The sequence below is a fragment of the Triturus cristatus genome, chromosome 5_2 (genome assembly GCF_964204655.1).
Source record: "Triturus cristatus chromosome 5_2, aTriCri1.1, whole genome shotgun sequence".
NCBI classification, from domain to species: domain Eukaryota; kingdom Metazoa; phylum Chordata; class Amphibia; order Caudata; family Salamandridae; genus Triturus; species Triturus cristatus.
The window spans coordinates 424,801,572-424,822,755 of NC_140588.1; the positions used below are offsets into that span (position 1 = coordinate 424,801,572).

General features: G+C 44.1%; 1 protein-coding gene and 1 long non-coding RNA gene across 4 annotated transcripts in view; one reads left to right on the top strand and one right to left on the bottom strand.

Moving 5' to 3' along the window:
• The window catches only part of LOC146823099 (uncharacterized), a 340,269-nt gene that overhangs the window by 255,900 nt on the left and 63,185 nt on the right, over positions 1-21,184 (top strand). The gene's annotated exons all lie outside the window — the stretch shown is intronic.
• Positions 1-21,184, bottom strand: part of LOC146823101 (thread biopolymer filament subunit gamma-like) — a 76,075-nt gene that overhangs the window by 51,826 nt on the left and 3,065 nt on the right. For both annotated transcript variants that reach the window (XM_085607353.1, XM_085607352.1), the window contains exons 2-5: positions 18,139-18,199; positions 15,895-15,990; positions 12,047-12,223; positions 7,997-8,122 (exon numbers count right to left, since the gene is read on the bottom strand). In XM_085607353.1, the coding sequence (XP_085463479.1) occupies positions 7,997-8,122; positions 12,047-12,223; positions 15,895-15,990; positions 18,139-18,199 (460 nt within the window). The remainder of the gene's footprint in view (positions 1-7,996; positions 8,123-12,046; positions 12,224-15,894; positions 15,991-18,138; positions 18,200-21,184) is intronic.

Below are 21,184 nucleotides of genomic sequence, written 5' to 3' on the forward strand. Positions count from 1 at the left end.
CATACACACTCTCTCACACCCATGCATTCACACATGCACACACTCACAAATGCACATACATACATTCATTCATACACGCATGTACACACACACGCACCAAACATCAAAAAACATAAAACTTACCTTCGCTGCTGCTCTCCGGGAGAGAAGCCTCGGAGGTCCCAGGAGGGTTGTGAGGGAAACAGCCTTTACTCCGAAGTTTTTACTTCAGAGTACATTTACCACACATTTTTTACTTAGGAAATACTGTTACCACGTAAGTCATTTGAGCACAAGCCGTGACATTTTATTTTTGCGGTGTTTGAAAGCATACCAGCAAAATGGGTGAATATTTAATAATGGCAGTGCTACCAAAACTGGTGAATATTTCTTGATGGCATTGAATATGTAAATGCTGTGTCATGAACCATCGCAGGAGTACATGCTTACACTGTAGCATATGTAATGCGTTTATATGGTAAAAAAAGACAGGACTTACAATGGCACCGGTAACTCATTAAAGCGCTGGAGATGCAAGCCGCCTAATGTTGAAATCAGCAGAGTCATTATTGATCCTGAACACTGGGAAGCCAGAGTGGCATATATTGTTTCATTGCTATAGTCCATTTTCTCTGCCTATAAAAAAATCCTTGACGTAGGGGCTTGAACGTCTATTTTTACAGAAAATAGAGTATATCGAAGCAGGGCGGACAATCTATACAGCACACAGAGAGAAATGGTATGTGTGGTTAAAGTGTGCGTGGTTGTTGTTTGCGAGGTAAGTGTACTTTTAATGTGAATGGATGTACATGCGCGGAAATGGTGAGCGTGGTTAAATATGCATGGAAACGACGTGCATGGTAAAACCACGCGTGGTAATGTCATACAAGCGGGTTGTGACTGCTGCCTTCCCCAGCCAATGAGGGTCAGTGAGACTGCTGACCCTACCCCACTGTGTGATGAGGTATCACTGAAGCACTTCAGGGCTTAACACGTAAGCGCCCAGGTCCGAGGCAATCAATGACGCTCCCCCTCTTCACCTTTGAGTGTGAGACGCTTCGTGGGGCTTGCTTGGTGCCTCTCTGCTGCTACCGGCCACAGTGAAGCAACTACACTTACCAGGGGCGAGCGGGGTGACCTTGTGACCAGCGGCCACTCCCCCCTGCACCGGGTGCCTCATTAACAACTCGCGCCTCCCGCTTCGTGGGAGACGCTTCGTGGGGCTTGCTTGGTGCCTCTCTGCTGCTACCGGCCACAGTGAAGGAACTACACTTACCAGGGGCGAGCGGGGTGACCTTGTGACCAGCCGCCACTCCCCCCCTGCACCGGGTGCTTCATTAACAACTCGCGCCTCCCGCTTCGCGGGAGACGCTTCGTGGGGCTTGCTTGGTGCCTCTCTGCTGCTACCGGCCACAGTGACGCAACTACACTTACCAGGGGCGAGCGGGGTGACCTTGTGACCAGCGGCCACTCCCCCTGATGGTGGGGCGTATTTACAGACTGCGGAGCCGCGTCACGCGGGACGCGCGCGGGCGGCGCCGGGCTAAGCCCGGGCAAAGGGCGGGCCGTCTGTGGCCGTCAGGGACCGAAGGAGGCCGGACCGGGCCCCCCCCCCCTCGTGGAAGTCATCTCAAGTAAGGGAAAAGTTTCGATTACTGTCTGTGGACATGGAGCTGTATATGTAACACTGTGCACTGTGAACTGGTACCTCAAACACTCACAAGACATTGACTGTTAGACTGGCTGTTGTACTACTTGCACTAATAACATGGCAAGCAAGGTTAAAACTCGCTCAGCTAGAGCAAAACGTAATTCACCACCTTTGCGTCAGTCTCAATCACCAGGAGCAGGCATAGATCTATCCCCTGTCTCAAAGCCAACGGCCATTGATCGTATGCTGCAGAAAGCAATCGGGGTAGTCTCATGCAAGATTGAGCGCACAGAGAGACGCCTGTCCTTAATCCCACCGCTGGAGTCCCCTGCCCTAATGTTAGGAGCAGAAAGTGAAGTTGTGACTATTTCCCCGTTTTGCTCACCAGAAACTTTGGATCAAGATCTTCCCTGTGCACAGCAGGATATAGGGCTTAATATGGGGGCATCGGTCCTCAATAACTCATCCTCGAGGAGCAGGAAACGGACTGTGTGCCCAAAGCCGAAAGTGAGGAAAAGCAGATTCAGTATCCCTCCAAGCCAAACAAGATGCATATCAAGGGAGGGGGGGGCAGAAAAGGTGGCCCAGGTATCAGTCCCTCCTTTATGGGCAAAACAAATAGTGCTAGACTTACAAAATTACCTCGAAACATTTATAGTAAGCCAAATTAAACCATTGGCTAGTAGGCTGGACAAAATCTTGAACGAGGTAAAAAAATAGAGGTAGGACCCTGGGAAATACAGTGGCGCCGCATAACATCATAGTCACTCCTGATATAATTACAGTACCACAGTTGGCTTCTCAATCGATGGGGCAGAATGTTGGCCAACCCCTAGGGAGGTTGACTCCCGAAGCACCGAACTCTTCGGTGCAACAGGATAGAGCCATCACTCCAAACACAAGGGCACTACATACTGGCCAGGGTTCATCTGAGCAAACATCATCTGCACCGCAACAAAGAAAACAGCCCAGAGTTGAAAAAGTGCAATTAACAAAGCAGCCCGATATTGACATCCCTATGATATCACCTAGTGTCCTGCCCACAATTAATCTACCACCGGAAGCATGCCCCTACGTAGTAGTTCTCACAGGTGTACCAGAACTAAAGGGCGACCAGAACGAGACACATTTAAATCTACACAATAAGGTCACACACTGGCTTCATAATAATAAACCCTTGATCAGTAATGAAAACGGAAATGGGGAAATTTTACATGTCAGAAGGGTAGACTGGGTAGGCACTAGATTCAAGGATATTGCTGGCAATTGCATTATAGTCAATTTTAGGGACAAGAGAGTAGTGGAATACATCTTGGCATGCGGAACAACTCATTATTCTAGCCGCATAAAATCACTACCATTGGTGACAAGTAGTATACTTTTTATGTTTTTCACATTCTTAGATACCCGCTTAACATAAGGACCAATAAAAGGTATTGGCAGGTATTGATCTGCTTTATGGTGAGAATTATTACTTTTTCATCATAGCTTGGTGTTTTGCGTCACTGGGGTGTTATTTGGCACTGATTCCACATACACTGGGTGATAGACACGTTAGGTATATGATACAATTTGAGATATTAAAGTGTGCTTTCTCTTGTGTTACAGTAAGAAGACCAAATTGATGTTGGTCTCTCAACACCTACGAATTATAAGTATGGTTTTTTATTATTATCATTTTTAAGCAGAGTGACAAGACAATGGTCCTGATGAATGCCATGAATTCACCTCAGTTTGGCAGAAACATGTTGACCTGACCTAGTCAGATAGGAAACATCTTATCCCTATCGTCACACTCCTTATTTTAAGATCCATCCCTAAGGGAGAGCCAATAAATAATTTATCTCCTTGGAGAGATGGTTTTAAATCACATTTGATATTATTTGCACTCTGCCCCCCATTCACATACTCACATTGGAGTGTTAAAACACCTCTGCTCCTCTCCTAAGGGAGAGTAGAAGCCCACACAGTGTACCTTGCGGACACTGTGTGCAAGAGGGGACCCAATGATGAAGCATGTCACCATCATGGTGAGTGAGGGTTCTCGTCTTTAAAAAACTAATATTTTTGAAGGTGTGTGTGCTGTGCACTTTTGTAATTAACCTTTTGATATCCTCTCCACTACGGTATATTTTTGTGAGTCTATATTTTTATCCCAGGCATGCAGCTCCCTACGAGGCCTTATCATCGGGAAGACTTATGGAGAGACCCAATTCCCTCAGGGCCCAAGGGTATGTTGGTGATGGCCCTAGATTGAGGCATCCTGAACCATCTAGTTGGAGAAATAGGTTTAGCCCCCTGACATTGCTAGAAGAGATCGATTGACTCAATAGCACCTTACCCGCAGCAGATTCCCGTCTTAGAAGAATAGGGAGGAACATGACCCGTGAGGAATCGCAAGAGACACCACAAAATTATGCCCCCTTAACCCCTTGGCTTTTGGAGGAGGATGTGACACCACGAATCTATAGGGGGGAGAGCACAGCTAACTCTCCAGTACATACAACTATATCAGGGGGGGGAGATACCCTAGCCCCGAGTGAGATAAGGGACAGGGGAAACGAGCAAACTGCATCGGGTTGTGGGTTAGTATCAGCAAATAAAGGAATAACGGAAGGATTGTCTAACACAACATCTAATCCTGCAGGTATAGCTGGTACATATAAAAACAAAGAAGGCTTACAACTTATCTCCTGGAATATAGCCGGACTGGCAAGCAAATTTAATAATTGTGACTGGCAGCGATATATAAATCACTTCCAGATAATTAGTTTACAGGAGACCTGGGTGGTTGATAATAGTCTTTTTCAATTGCCAGGGTATAAATGTTTCTTCGTCCCAGCCCAAAAATCAAGATCAGGTAGAGCGAGGGGAGGCTTGTCCATATATGTAGATCTAAATCTCCCAGGGTGTATGGACAAGCACGACCTGGTCCTCAGAGGCTTTTCAGGCAGTGTGGTACAGGGACAAAGGGCTAATGTTGATCGTGTTTAACATTTATAATAATGGGATCTCAGGAGAAGATAATACATTCCTCCAGGATTTGGGCCGCAGATTAAATCAAGAGATAGAAGCAAGCAAGGGGGTACCAGCTCCCACTATTCTAGTTATGGGCGACTTTAATTGTCATCTTTGCCCAGCTTTACTTCCTACTGATGCCGAATGGTCTCATTGCCCAGCTAAGAATGGACCCCACTTTGGTCATACACATGAAGGTATGGCGTTTACCAAATTCTTAGACACCTATGACCTGGTGCATACGATGAATATGATGGTTTTGGATGAAGACGGGATGCTCCCTCCCACTTTTAAGGGTCGAGGTTGCTCGTCATTTATTGATTACATTGTATCATCTAGTTTCCTAAAACATAGGATCATATCTGTAGCGATTGAATGGAGTCCCTTCAGTGACCATAATCCCGTGACAATGGAGCTTTCCTATCTGTTCCAGAATAGGAGGGAACAGCTGGGTAGTATCTCCCAGAGAGTAACAGATCAGGGGAGGCGGCTCAGGTGGTCGAAAATAGATGGGGAAAATTTGTATAAATCCCTTATGGATAAGGGCAAAATTCCCATTGATGAGTGCCTGGACCCTACAGTGGAGGGGCTCCCGTTACTGGAAGCATTTGGGCAAGTAACTAACCTGGTAGACGGGCTCCTAAAATCAAGTGCCCCAGTAAGGAAAATTGATTGCCCGAGATGGTTCGATAAGGATTGTTCACGTGCCCTAAGGGAACTCAAATGTAGTCTTAAGAAAAGGCCAAGGGACAAACAAGAAGTAGCCCAGTGCAGATTAACGTACAAGAAGGAGATTAAGAGAAGGAAACAAATTCTCCAGGGTGAAGCATGGTCTGATCTAAGGGAGGCTGCAGAAAGGAGAGACATCACCGAGTTCTGGAGAATAATTAACAAACCTTGTTTCCAGGACAGCAACGTCCCAGAGATCGGGACAAATATTCTCCCGGCTCAGTGGCTCGCACATTTAAAGGGTCTATATAACTACAGAACAGCACTTGCTCCAGAGGAGGGGGGGATAGCTAAGCAGGGGCCGGAAGTAGATTTCACTTTAAAAGAAATCACTGTGGGAATCGAGGGTCTGACAAAAAATAAGGCCCCCGGCCCGGATGGGACCCCACCGGACCTGTTTCTGAGTAATGTTGAGCTATGGGCCCCAATACTTACTAGAGTGATAAATACAGCCTGTAGGTTTGGCCTTCCTCGAACTTGGTCCACGGCCATAATTGTCCCGATTTTTAAAAAGGGGAACAGGGACAACCCACAATGTTACCGACCAATTTCACTGATCGATGTGTCAGCTAAGATTCTGGGCCAGGCAATTCTAAATCGCCTTACTGAGTGGACTGAGGAGAATAATATCATCTCGGACACCCAGTATGGGTTCAGAACAGGGAGATCTACAAGTGACCAATGCCTGAATCTGTACATGCTGGTAGCGAAATACACTAAAGCCAGCAATGAAGCTATTTACCTGGGGTTCATGGACTTGGCAGCCGCTTTTGATCACGTGAACAGGCACAAACTCTGGGCTATGATGACACAGTTGGGGATAGATTTGGGCTTGATTGACATCTTGAGGGAATTACATAGGGACACCTCTGCAATGGTACGCTATAATATGGAGGGGGGGCTGACTGAATCTTTCCCATGTACCAGCGGGGTGAGGCAAGGTTGTATTCTGGCCCCCTTTTTATTCTCACTCTATATTAATAATTTGGAGAAGTCCCTGATCAACCTAAAAACTGATTGCCCAAGCGTAGGATCGCGTCCTATCCCGGTACTTTTATACGCGGATGACGCGGTCCTACTTGCACGTACCCCTAAGAGTTTACAGCTCCTAATAGACGGATTTGTAAAGTTTATGGAAACTTTAGACCTGTCGGTTAATCTGGGCAAATCATACGTGATGCTAGCTGGTAATAGACCCCACACTAACTTTTCTTATAAAATAGGAAGCCACACACTAGAAAAGGTACAGTCTTTCTCGTATCTGGGCCTACTTTTTGATGGCTCTTTACAATTTAAGCCCCTGGTGGAGGAACGTTGTTGTAAATTGATATCCTCCAAGGGTGCTATTGCAGGCTATGGGTGGAGAGTGGGGCGATGGTCCCCTGAACAAATAATGAATCTCTATGGCTCTATTTGTTGCTCAAAGGCCACTTATGGTGCAGAAGTGTGGGGCTTTGCAAACATCCAGCAATTACAGCGGGAGGAAAACAAAATTTTACGCTCAATACTGAAGATACCGCAGAGTACCCCAGCTGTAATAGCCCATAGTGAACTAGGGAGGCCATATTTAGAAGATCTGGTTAAACTTAGACCCATGGCTGAAAATTTGGTTGAATCCTGAGGCGGCTTTAGGCAGACAAATTATAAGTGACTGTATGGGAAGTGACAAAAGTATGAGTATACCATGTCTGAAATATGTAATGATTAGCCTGGAAAACCTTGGTCGTAAGGATTTATTTTTAAAACCAGCGACGATTGTAGTACAAGATAAGTTGCTGATCAAGAGATTATTCCTGGCCCAGAGAACCACAAGTAGAGTAGAGGCTGAAGGGATTAAATGTACTGTGAGTGCCTATAGCCTGGTGAAACACTCCGAGGGAATGGAGCCGTATCTTTATCTCATGCATAACGCCCAGGATAGATTTTTAATGGCCCGTTTTAGGCTCAATCTTTTACCCTATTTACTGGCTCATCCACCAGGTTTTACATTGTCGATTGAGCAGAAGGGTGCCTGCGGCTGCGACAATAGGTCTCCGCAGGACACCCTTCATTTTGTACTTTTGTGTCCTTTTTATTCAATGCCCAGGCGCAGATTTCTGGTTGGAATTTTAAAGCAAGCCAAATTTGCACATGCTAAAGATGCACTAATCTTCTTGCAAAAAGCGGCCAATCCCTTGACACTATGTAGTATTATAAATTTTATCAGAGTTGCGGTACGACTAAGGGTAACTAGAGAAATGGTCTGATTGTCATTATCGCAAATGAAACGTCTCACCTAGTCTTTTTTTTTTTTTACCATATATGTAGTAACAGTCAGGACTCTGGAAGTGATTTAATTGTATTTTTAACTGTTTGTATATATGTGCTTTTATGATGTTTTTTAATCATCGAATAAAGAATGACTGACAATGCAATCACTCCAGGAGTATGTGCTTGACCTTATGGTTCCAAGTTCGAATTCTGACCTGTCCACACAACGCTTCATCCTTCCGCGATCAATAAAACGAGTACCACTGAGTTGGGTAACAAGCACCTAGTATTTAGCCCTAAGGGGTGTACAGGTGCAATACAAATATATGTGTTATGTATTTAATGAATAAGACACAAATGCCTTCTTACCACCGAGAGAAGTGATTGTAGCTCCATGTTCAATGACTGAATCTCTTTCGTTGAAGATGTTATTTCAGCTTTGACTGCTGTTATCGATTCTGTGTTCTTTGCTGACTCACTCTGAATTTCTGTCATCTAAAAAAAGGACACATATAAGAGTTATCTGATATTTTTTTTCACAAAAGATATTACAAGTTTGTCCTCTATATGACATACATTTTTCGATTATAACTTTATTTTTTACCTTGGTGGGCAGTCACTATCATATTTAAATAAGCTATACATTAAGTATTAGAAAAACAAATGATTCCTCGCCGCCTCCCAAATCTTTTCACATTTTCCCCTATCCTCCATCACACCACTTATACCCTCATTCTTTTTCATTATCTACTTTCAGATTGGTCAATAACAGGAACTACCGGACGAATTGGGATTACAACTTTTGCAGGAAACCACAACTCTCGTGTTTTTCACACTGATATTTCACATCTTCAATGTGAAATGCGCAGAGAAAAAAATGGCCTTAAAATGAGGAATAACATGTTGGAACAGGCTCAGAAACACCAATCCCCACAACTATTCCCATTTGCCAGTATAGAATACCATGGTATTCCTGCACCCCATAAGTAAAGAGATTTGCTATAGCCATAATTCCAAGTGCAGGAATACTGCAAGTCAGCTAGAATGAGGCAATCCATCCATTTATTTTTCATACAGTAAAGCAGTAAAGCAGTTCATAAGAGTTCAGTGGTAATCAAAATTCATTTAAGAAGAAAATGCTAAATCTGGAGGAGAATTCTCGAATTCCCGAATATCAGCGGCATTGCTATTTCCATGGTTGAGAAAATTCATCCAATCAGTTGTCCTCTGGATTTAAAATAAGGAACAATGGCCTGATTTATACGTTGGCGGGTGGGATACTCCGTCACTAAATGTATTACAATTAAATTATTTCCTATGGCATTTATAATACGGCGGACGGGATATTCGTCACGTTTCTGATGGAGTATCTCATACGTCAAAGCATAAATCAGGCCCTAAGAATCTATTGATCAGGAGTGGTTCTTCCATGTATTTGAAATGTGGTCTATCACAATCTGGAAGAAAGGAACTAGCATGCAAATGCATTTTCAATTGCATCTTAATCTATTATTGACAGAAAGGCAAATTTCAAAGCCAAATAAAATGTTTTCTCTCTGATAAAAGAAATAATCTTTCAGTCTCTGTACTGAACCATGAGGCTGCATTACAAAAATGGCGGTGATTGTCCCAACACTTCCTACATTTGAAATCAATTTGGCCTAAATGCTTGACCTGTTTATACTATGAGCTGCGCAATGTATACTTTTATATAATGTTATAGTATATGGTGCCTCAAGATTATTTTCGTCCCTGATGTGCACACTATGTGCACTCCCAAAATGTTTGCCATGTTTCCCAAAATACTTTATCCTCAGGATAGTTTAAAGGGCCTATCCAGTGAATGATTTCAGAAATGTACCCATGTAGAGGTCATCAAACAAAGGAACATTCTGAAATGCCTAATGTTGGTGATTGTTAGAGATGAAGGACTGGAAAAAAGATGATTGTATTTTTCTCTGTAATGGCTGGTCTCTTTAAGGCTTGAAGATGGGGCCGATTCCGATGCAGCCGAAAAAGGCTCCGACTCTCGGCCTGTACAACATGGAAACCATGACAGAAAGCATCTTTTGGGCGAACGGCCTCCGGTTGGAGGACGAGGGGGTACCTATGGTGCCCACCTGTTGATCCCTGCACCTTGCGGTGCCTGCCATAGGGTGCAGGGATGAACTACATCTCCCATTTTACTATGGGAGCAAGCATTACGGCCGGTTTACGCCAGAATGCATACTCCCATATTAAAATATAGGAACGCAATCCTAATGGGGCGGTCCGGGACCTCTGACTGGGTGTCGGTCGGTCCCATGACCCAGACGGTGTCGGGCGGAGTTATTCCGCCCAACATCGTAATGAGCCCCTATGTACTAAATTAGCGTTTGGCGATAATGAAAAATTATTTTTGGATGCTAAATCCTCAATTAACCCCTTTGAGGATTATTTACGGGAGCAAAGCACTATTACCATCTTTCCTTCCTAGCTTGTGCGGTGCTGCACGCCTCACTTTTATACTTTGACCCACCAACATTTAGCATTTTTTTACATTCAGTTGGCCTTGATAATATGGGTACTAACATTAATGGAGTGTGGAGAATAATAAGGTGGACAAACTAAGAGAATTAAATATATCTCTGAAAAAGGCTCCTTGTGTAATTCCAAAGACACAAAGGAGACGCACTCCATTCAGTGTCTAGGGAAAGTCTAATTGTTTGCACCCACACTGCGAAGGCCCCCAGTTATGCATGTATAGTACAAAATAGGTGTATGGTTACTTTATGTTTGGGGCAAATGTATGCTTTTTTGAAAATGTCAGAGAATTCCACAAGTAATCATTGTTTTACTTCTGAATTTAAATGCAAACAATATTTCCACATACAGAATTATGGCATGTACTTTTGCAAGTCTAACTTAAAAAAAAAAATAGCCATAGAGAAAATGTTTGCCCCTGTGAAGAAACCTCTTTTTCAACATCTACATTCTGATCACATTTCCACCCTGGAAACCTACCGATTCTTGACCTGTAAAGGAGTATAAATGCATCCGTGTCCAAGGTGGGTAGTTACCTCAGCATCATTGTTGAAAACCTAAAAACATAGGCATGTGGGGAAGGTTTTTAGTCTTTTCTCTGTGGCCCTCCCGCAAGAGCTGGCCTCTGACCAGGGCCTGCAGCTAACTCCCGACGGCGCTCTGTTGAAGGCTGTGTGCAGCGGGTGGTTGGCCACCTGTGGTGGGCTTGGCCAACTTCAGTGGGTTGCCTGCTGGGCCTGCTCTCTGCTGCACTTAGCCTTTGCCTGTCATCAGTGGGGGGGTTGGCTGTTGGTGGCAGGATGGGTACAGGGCCTAGATTAAAGGCTACTTCATGCTGCACTGGGCTAATGGCTGTGTGCAGCAGGTGAGTTTGCTGAAGAATATTAGTAATACACTAATTAAGCCAAATGTTAATGTGACCTCACGGATCGATGTAGAAAAAAATTATAAACTAATGTTTAAAAAACCAAACCAAATGCTGACATTCACAAGTTATAGTTTCCTGAGCTGCCTATACCTTGCATCCCCCATGCTCTGCTTATGACCTCATATAATACATCACTCATTGCATGTTAGGTTTAAATCTTTTTATCATGGAGCAACACAAAGAAAAAGAGCAAAATGAGTGGGCCACGCAGGGCTCGGCAGATCCAATTTTAAATGTGTTAAGGTACGAGAGCTCCATTGTAAAAATACGTTCACACCACCCGCCCAAATAGGAAAAAAGAGAGGAAATTAAAAGAAGAAAATACAGAAAAAGAAAAAGAAAACCACCCTTCACCCTCCCGGGGATCATTATCTCTGAATAGCACAGCATGGAACGGCGTACTCATTGCATGTTGCATCATTGATGACATCGCTGATAACATTTCAAATGATATCATTGATGGCATCACTGAGGACAGCATGCAATCATTGTGACACCATCATACAGGGTTTGTGGACTTGAAGTAATTCAACACACTACACCTGTGGACAATTTACTATTCACCTTAAACAGATTATGCTCCTAAAGACTTCGCATGACCCTCAATTTTAAGTCAAGAGTTTGACCAGTATACATTTGCCACCAAAATGACACCTTCTTTTAAACCCGATGGACAGTTCTGTGTAGTTTAAAAAAATACACTACACACATTCCTGAGAAGGGCACAAACCACTGAAATTCACCAGTTACAGTTTACTGAGCTAACTATAACTTGCAGCACCGCCATGCACTGCTTAAAACCTTACATATTACTTCACTCATCATATATTAAAGTACATCATTGATGACATCACTGATGACATTTCAAATGACATCATTAATTACTTACAGATGACAACTTCACACAAAGGAGTTCCTTTCAATGTCAGGGATAACTATGGTGGCTGCTAGAAATCCCAAACACTTACCTTGGATTCAAAGAACCTTTGTGCATCCTCTTTGTGCTGACGGACCGATTTTTCATATGTGGCCCTCATTTCGTTTAATGCTTTTGTGACATTGAATGATCTGACAGCATCAACTTCGATCAAAGAAACTGACTTATCGGATGTGGTACCCAGTTGCACCTGAAGAGCGCTGACCTCCTAGGAGAAGAAAATCAATTTGAGATGATTGCATTGGGAAGAACAAATAACCAAAAATAATACCAACACTTTTAAGGAATTAGTCACATCATTTTTTAAATTCTGGCATTTCTACCCTGGTTGAGGCTGCACACAATATATAAGGCATAGAAGCAAAAATCAAGATGAATATTATTCTATTTTGTTTAAGAAATTGACCTGCCTTGTGTCTCAATTAATTCTGTGCCTATTCTCAAATCCAACTCTAATAAATAATTGATGACCTTCCTGCTTGTATGTCCAATAGGAAGCACTACCAGTTAAAAGTGATGTCTCAATCAATAAGAAACCATTCAGCTATTTTTTATAATTTGTTACACTGGGTGAAATGTAAAATGTAAAATGTACAGATCCTTTTCTGACTATAAGTGTGTATCACTCCTGATACAAAACTGAGTTACCTATGTATTTCCAGGAGTATGACACACAGGTTTGAGAATCAGCCTCTAAATGTTTTCAAAGTCCCTCAAACTTGCATATGGATTCTGACCATAGCAGTGTTGGACTGGTCTGTCAGGCAGTCTGGCAATCTAGAGCAGCCAGTTGGGCCATGTAAGAAATTGGGTTACTGGTTGGGGCGGGGGGGTGAAACCCTACTCAAGCAGCAACACCAGCCCTTGTCAGGGTGAAGTTTCATACAAAAACGGATTAACCTGTGCTCAACCCTCTGGTAGCTTTCAGTGAAAATAGTTCCAAAAGGCACAAAATGCCAACTGTGAATATCTGGTTGCACCGGACTGGGACAAAGTCATAAGTTCAGGCCGACCACGATGGAGCGTGGGCCGGCTACATGGACCCTGTTAGGCCCACTGAACAAGAGTACTTTAAGTCCTGGTTGCAGAGCATTGCTAGGTCCTGCATCGAGGATGCATTGGGCAGCTGAGGCGATGCGTCGGTTCCAAGGAGCTGCAAAGCTGTTATGCGAGGTCCTGTATTGTCATTGAGGATTCCATTGATGAGAGCTTGCGATAGGAGGTCAGGTGTCGAGGATGCGTTGCTCAGCCGAGACGATACGTCGGTTCAGAGGATCTGTGAGGCTGCGATGCAAGAACCTGCAGGTTGAGGTCGATGAGAAATTTGCGATGTGAAGGCCTGCGTCGGCGATGCATCACGCAGTGCCTGTTCCAATGCGAACAGCAAGGTTGATGTGGAGTCCTCGCGCTGCAAGAATCCTCGTGCATCAATTCTGTCCGGGGTGCAGGAAATGCATTGGTTCTGCTGGATCCCCAGATCCCCTGGCAGAGCACCTTCAGGCCCAATTCCAAGGGTCCCCGACTGGGATGGCACCACTTGACAGGGTAGACCTCCCAATTGCAGAGTTCAGGTGCTGGAAACGAGGGATAGCCCATCAAGTCACTCTGCTGGTTCTGGGTACAAGTTGCAGGTCCAGTCTCTCTCACCCAGCCAAGAGGGCAGCAGGTCAGCACAGCTGACATCAGCTGTTCAGGGCAGCAATCGAGTAGAGTGGCATTCCTTTCTGTATCACAGCAGTCTTTCATCCTGGGAGAGTCTTCCACATGCCCAGAAGTGTACTGAAGAGTTGGTGTCTGAGGTTCAATATTTATACTGGGTGCCTCCTTTGAAATGGGAGAAGATTCTAGAGGTTCCCCTTTGAAGTGAACAGGTTTCTTGACTCCCCTGCCCTGGCTCCAGACTAAGTACAGAGGGTATGCAGCTCTTTTTGTGGTGGCAGGACACAGCCTGTTCAAGTGTACGTAGGGGTGTGCTCGGCTCTGCCCTCCCATCCTGCCAGTGATGGCCCAATTAGGCACAACTAAGCCTAATTGGGCCATCACTGCCAGGATACACCAGTCGGTTGTTTCAAGAACATTAAACATAAAGCAAACCCATTGTAAATAGTTCATAATGTCCTTAGATGGATGCTAGCTATTGGGAACAATCAAAAGAGAGATTGAGGTTGAGTCAATGCTAAAAAAATCCCTTAACGCTACTTGTATTCATAAGTTGACATTTCCTCAATGAAAGGAAAAGTGCTGACGCGTTTCAAGTCCCAGTGACACTCGTGGGACTCTCTTCAGGGCTTTGACTTGGTGTAATCTAGTTATTGTGGGCTCCTTTGCTACCGGACTGACAGATTCTTCATCTCTGTTATTATAAAAGCAAGTCCTTTGTCTGTTTGGTCGGAACGTTGAATCCACCTGTGTTAATCTTTGTATCTTTGTACACTGTCGACAGGCACGTGGAGCAACCCTTCTACTGCTGGTTGATTTCTTTCTATTGAAATGGATTACCTTGATTTTCACAGATCTTCTTTCATTTCAACAGGGAGTGAATCCTGGCTCATTCCAAACCACTACAGACGCGGTGACTTGACCTACCCCCTTTATACAACTTTCTAAAAGTGGCATTTTCATGATTATAATTTAAAATCTGACTTTCCCATGAGAGAGGATTCTTCATTACAATTCCAAACACACCAAACATGAACTGGTTACCTGTTCCCATTTGGAAGTTGCAGCTTATTAAATGTAAAAAGGTAACTCCAATGTTCTCCTATAGGAGAGGTAGGCCTTGAAGTAGTGAAAAATAAATTGATGATGCTTTCACTACCAGGACATGAAAAAGCTCAAAGTAAATGTCCAGCGTTTTTAATAATCTGCACCCTGACCTCTGGGGTGTCCAGGGTCTCCCTTAGGGGTGGCTTTTATGTATTAAAAAGGAAGGTTTGGGTCTAGAAAAAGGTTTATTTTGCCAGGTTGACATGGCAGTTTAAAAGCTGCACACACAGGCTGCAATGACAGACCTGAGATGTGTTTAAAGGGCTACTTCAGTAGGTGGCACAATAAGTGCTGCAGGCCCACTTGTGATTTACAGGCTCTGGGTACATGTAGTACCAATTTACTAGGGACTTATAAGTCAATTAAATATGCCATTTGGGGATAAGCCAATATTATTATGTTTAAAGTAGTGAGCACACACACTTTAGCACTGGTTAACAGTGGTAAAGAGCATAAAGTTCTAAGTCCAGCAACAACAAGATCAGCAAAAATGTTGGAGGAAGGCAAAACATTTAGGGGAAGACCACCCTAAGGCTGACTGGTATAACGGGCCAACTTGAGAGGACCTGTGTCTGCGTTGGTTTTGTTGGTCTCATCACGGCTCATGGGACCAAAAACAACCATGTCCCACACTGGTCTTTTCAAGTTGGCCCGTCTGGCACTGCCAGATTGCCCGACAGACCAGTCCAACACTACCATGCTACACTTCGTTTTTTCAAGCACTAGTTTTCAAGCAAATGTCATTACTTGTAAACATACTAGCACTGCTCAGCCTGACCAGTCAACTTTACAATATTAATGTTCTCACCTAACTTAGCTGCTTTATCAAAGGAAAGCATGCCTCTATACCTCTCCTGCTGAGCAATTGAGGAACTGAAACTCAGGTGTATTGAACGTTTCCAACATCATGTGGTGTGTCACTTAAGGAAGATAAGAAGTATTTTCAATTGACGAGGGCCCAGCAGCTACACAAACAATAAGGTTTTGCACAAAAGATGAAAATACAAAATAAGCCATGATAAAAACCCAAAAGCACGGTGCCCCACACCAGAACCATTGTCTTTGCCAATGCTTGTTTCATCCAGCACCACCTTGCTCAACAGTGTCACTTACCTCTGCCTGCGTCTTCTTCACATAGTCCCACTCATCAAGGGCAGTAGTGTATCTTTGCTCCAGATCAGTGCGAATTTCTGATGCAATGTCGATGTCCTGCAATACCGAACTAGATTTTAATATGTTGTGTTTCATAACGTTCATTTCATTGTACGTACAGTAATTCACCAGAAAATTCAGTTCCCTTACATCTAATTATTGGGGGTTCCTCTAGCAATGTTAGTGAAAATACATTTGCCGAATGTAACTTATACTACTAAGGTTACTACTTAAATCGTCCTTCAGGTCAGGGGTGATTTGGATTCGGCTGGTGACCAGCATCACCTGGATTACAATCCCGAGGTTTTTCTCCAGGCATTTCACCACCAAAAAGTTGCATAATATGTGGGCGGAACAGGTCCAAAAATTGGGAATTTCCAAGAAAATCGGGTGCCTGAATCCTGATTACATGATGGTTCTTCATTTCTCAGGGTACAAGCCAGAATATGTGGTATTCAAGCACCTCAGAATTACAGACTGCCAAGAAAAGGGCAATTCCAGGTGCAAGAATACCACATCAGCGTCCCCCCTCTCATTAGAAAGATAGCCCCAGAGAAAAGTGGCATTTAAGGTGTGAAACCGTGTTACCCAAGTGACAATCTGATATGCCCTCATCATTATACACAAAACACAAAACACAACACCCCTCCTCAGCCTGAACCTCCTCTCCATGTAGTGTGCTAAGTATTTTCATTAAGATATTCTAACTTCCAGATAAGAAAGAAGGGTATATAACACACCGGAAATCCCTGTCACTTAATGTTGCCCATCTTGTTTGCCAGTTTGTCACACTCAGGCTGGCGTACAGGGTAATCTGGCAGTGTCAGACGAACCTGTGTGGCAGGTCAGTGTGTGGGCCGGTTTTGTGGTGTGGTGGACCGGTTTTGTGGCTGTATGTGGGCTGGTGTTGTAAACATCTGTACATAAAGACCAGGTGGCAGTAGCAAGCATCACTGTGCAGGCTGTGGGTGCTGTTATTTCATTCCATGCAGTGTGGTTGGACCAATTACACTTTGTGGATAAAAGAGCCGGGATTTGAAAATGTTTTGATCTTTTTGATTGGGCATGAACGGAGTAAATTCCACTGCCTCATTTCTCAGATATTACCGCACACATTACCCACAACAAGATAAACACATATAGTTTCCCACCCCTCGGAGACCACCCAGACATCATGTCTTAAAAAGTCAAATTACTCGATTTACAAATGAGGGCCACTTTTTGCTACCCAGTTCATAAATGTGAGTCACTTTTATTTTGTTGCCTGGGCCTATTCTCTGCGCTAGGCAGACAATGCAGTTTAATTATACTTCACAGAACTGCTGAGCTGGTCATGTCTGAGCTGCTTCGGGAATCTAAAAATGCACACGAAACTAACCTTTTCAAAAGACATGGGGCAGTCCTACCGAGCACAGCGACCTGCCTAGAAATATGGTTTTCTTAATTCCTTAAGAAAAAAGGTCTGCTCTGTGCATTCCACAGTCAGTGTTGTGCATTCCAGAGCCACTTCCAAAAGCGTAGCTATAACTTGTGCAACAGGTATAGACACTGGGGCCCATGGATTTGAGGGAACCACTACACCCCAATTCAATTTGTTTTCTAATTTCCTACCCAGAGGATTGAAGCCAATCCATTTCATGGCTTGTATTACAGCCCATGGCACACTGCGAGCCTCCTGTTTAAACAACAAAATGAGTGTGAATACAAGGTAGGGTTTGTGGCTGTGTTTGCATACTTGTGTTTGTGTGTGCATGCCCGCGTGTGGGTAAATTTGTGTTGTGTGTGCCCCTACTATCTTGTTGGCAGGTGCCAAGTTCATCAGTCACTTAAGGTGTGCTCTGTAGGCCTCTTCTTTGACAAGCATCCGCCCACCAATGGGCACACCACCTCCATTCGTATCAGTACTGGATGAAGAGCACTACGGACTAGACTGCAAAGCACATAAAGAGAACCTACTCAGCAAATTCCAGCAACCAATTGCCAACCCAACAATCAATTGTGTCATAAAGAACATAAGTAATTGAGAGGTGGATTAGATCAACAACCCGGAGCATCTTTTGTGGTGGCCAGGGCACATTGACATGAAGCCATTGGGCACCCCAGGCACACATGAGAAATAAGTATTACAACAATAGAAGCAGAGGAGATCTGCGGCTAAAACAAGACTCTGATTTAAAGGGGGTGTAGTAAAAGAAAAAGACTTACCCTTTTCATTGTTGCAATGTCAGTCTCCAGTTGAAATTTCACACCCAACTCAAAGTCATACCTGGAGAAAAAACACACTTGAACATGTTTTGCATGGTAGAGGTTGAGAGAGAACCCAAGAAACAGCACTAGACTGAACGCTAGGCACTGACCGGATACTGACATTGGATCATAGTCACCGTAGACTGCACATTTAGATAAACTGGGGGAAACAGGGGTACGCAAACACAAAAGGTTTCATTCAAATCTTGAGAATCCTACATATTCCAAAATGTCACGGTGCTGAGAACGAATGTCTCAGCTGCAGAAACATGCCTGCATTTGTCCACGAAATTGACCTTGTGTGTGTGTGAAAAAATCCAAGTGTCATGTTGAGCAATCTCTCGAAGGAATGAGTGAATGAATGAATGAATTTCAGAACTTCGCAGCAGATAACAGGAGAGGCAAAATGGACAAAGGAGATTCATAATCCTCACAGGCCAGGGCTGAGGGCCTTCCTATGGTCGGAAATATCATAAAATGTATCTTCCAGATCTCAGCGAGGTTAAGACACTGAGGTATCACATGTAACCTACAGTGGTCCTCATCCTCGACTTTGGCCCCTCGGTTGGTATAAGGAGGTTTTCATGCTGGCATACCATCTAATCCAATGTGGAGGTGCGAATTTGTGGAACACCATATGTGTGGTTTTACCACAGTCGCCAGAAATAAATTCCAAAGTGACATACACAGTGGGTTTGTAGGGCTGTAGACCGCGGATCTGGAAACAAAAGGGGCAGGTTTTATGCTGCTTGCTAAACAGAATATTTCCCAGCTAGCTGAGGAATGAGATTCTTTGCCAAAAGAGGATGGATGCAAACACCTGCCTACGTCAGAGGCTCCAAAACCCCTAGAAAACTCTCGTCTTAGCAGAAAGACAACCAGAATTGTGAAATAGACATACAGAAGCAGAAATTGTTTCTCTGTACTCCAGAGATCCTAGGATGGGGAACTTGTTGTTAGACATGCCTGCAGTAATGTTACTGTTATGAGCTTTAATCTTGGTTCATGGCTTTAACCCCTAGTGCTCAGGATTAGCTAGACAATATCCATTCACCAGCACCAGAAGTGGTATCAAAAGGCAGTGAGTTTATTTTCGTAATTTAGACCCTGAGTACTAAAGTGTATCTCTTTGTATGCTTTGCAATATCTGAATAATAATAACAAAAAAACATACACCAACAGACTGACAAAATCTACCTCACTGTAAACTATCTGGCTCCATATTCGAACCCGTGTTTGAAGTAGGGTACTCAGTTGCAGGTAAGCAAGATATTACAAATCACTAAGGTTTTCTCTTCTTCATACAGCAGCACAATGGTAGCAGCCATGTTCTTTAGTATTTATTTTTTCATCTAATTAATTCTTTAGTACAGCATTTATGGAGTGTGAACCTGACCACATGGGTATTAATACCTCACACACTTGGGGGCATATTTACAAGCCCCTATCGCCACCAGAATGGCACTTTTAGTGACGTTCTGGTGGCGATACGGGCTACGCATTATTTCCAAGGCAGCGTTAAGCCACTTAACAAGGCTTAATTCTGTTTTCTAAATAAGGCACCCTTTCACTTAGCATGAAAGGGGAGGGCAATAGGTGTTGCAGTGGGCTTTCCACCACAACACCCATTGATTTTGATGCTGACCCATATTTACCATGGTGGCGTAAATATGGGGCAACACCAAAATTAAGATTTAAAAAACCCTGGTCTTACCCTGGTGAAACGAGGAGAAATGCTTTATTTCTCCTTGTTTTTGCTGTTTCTATGTGTGCTGCATTGTGCAGCACACATAGAACCTGCAAAACACCATTGATTGTTTATGTGCAGGATGGGACGCCTTTCCTGCACATAAACAATCTTTCCCTGCAACGCAGGCACCCTTGCACAATGGTGCAAGAGTGCCTGCGTTGGCGCAAGGCAGCTGCAATTAGCACCAGCACAGGGAGAAACACAGGGATGCACCGTATTCTTATAAATACGGTGCAGCCCTACGGTTCTTTAATGGCAGAGCGTGGTGTTAAGCCAATAAGGCTAACGCCGCGCTCCGTTACTCCATTGTGCGTATGCCCCTTGGAGTCATAAGGGAATAGCAGAGCTAGAGTTCTTTGTCTGAGAGCTGCATTTTATTTTTGACCTCTTCAATAGGCCGACAGGTTGGAATCAGACAGCTTTCCTCGGAAAAGCCATTCCAAAACCTTTTAGTTTAGTGACAGAGTTTATGTTCCCGATATCTGGGGATATGCATACATTAGGAGGTTGCAATCTTGATAATGTTCCCAATGCAAGATGTCACACTATTGACTCAAGTCACTGGTGCCATGGCTGTCCTTCCTGTTAAAAATATTGTGTCATGCTATCTACCTTCTCCCTTATCTTGCAACAAGGTGATATCCCTGCCTTCCATGCTCCCCCCCTATCCAAAGGGTGAATGTGGTGCGTGGGGGCGACTGAAGGCTCTAAAAGTGCTGTGCTGAGTTGGCAAGAGTTCATGCATACACCACTTGCTTGCTCTGCATGGGGGCATGTTCTACATTGCATCCACCATTTTCTTAATTTTAGGGACTTTGGGATAGATGTGCTAAGCTTTTATATGGTCACAAATGCTCTGATTCGGTGTTTGCGACCACTAAATTGCTTTTACAGCTATACTAATCCCATTATATGAGTCTGAAAAGGTTTTCTGAGTCAACAGCGAAGAACAGCAACACGGATCAGTGGTTCGCCTGCTGCTCATGCCTGCTCAAAGGAGCTCTCCTACCCCTTATATAGGGGGCTTGCAAGGCCATCAGGACAGATGCAGGTGTAAATTGCACTCACCCACCCAGCTGCTGTCCTGAGTAATCACTCGGGGACCAGAGTGCAGGCTGCCCCTGTGCAGATACTGAAAGCGTGGTCCCTGCTGCCTGTCAATGTCATCCCACCCTCTCAATGGACAGGGTCAGCGACTTCCCCTGTGGGTTTCTGCCATCGAATTCGCCTCGCCAGGGGTGCTGTGTCCCTAGA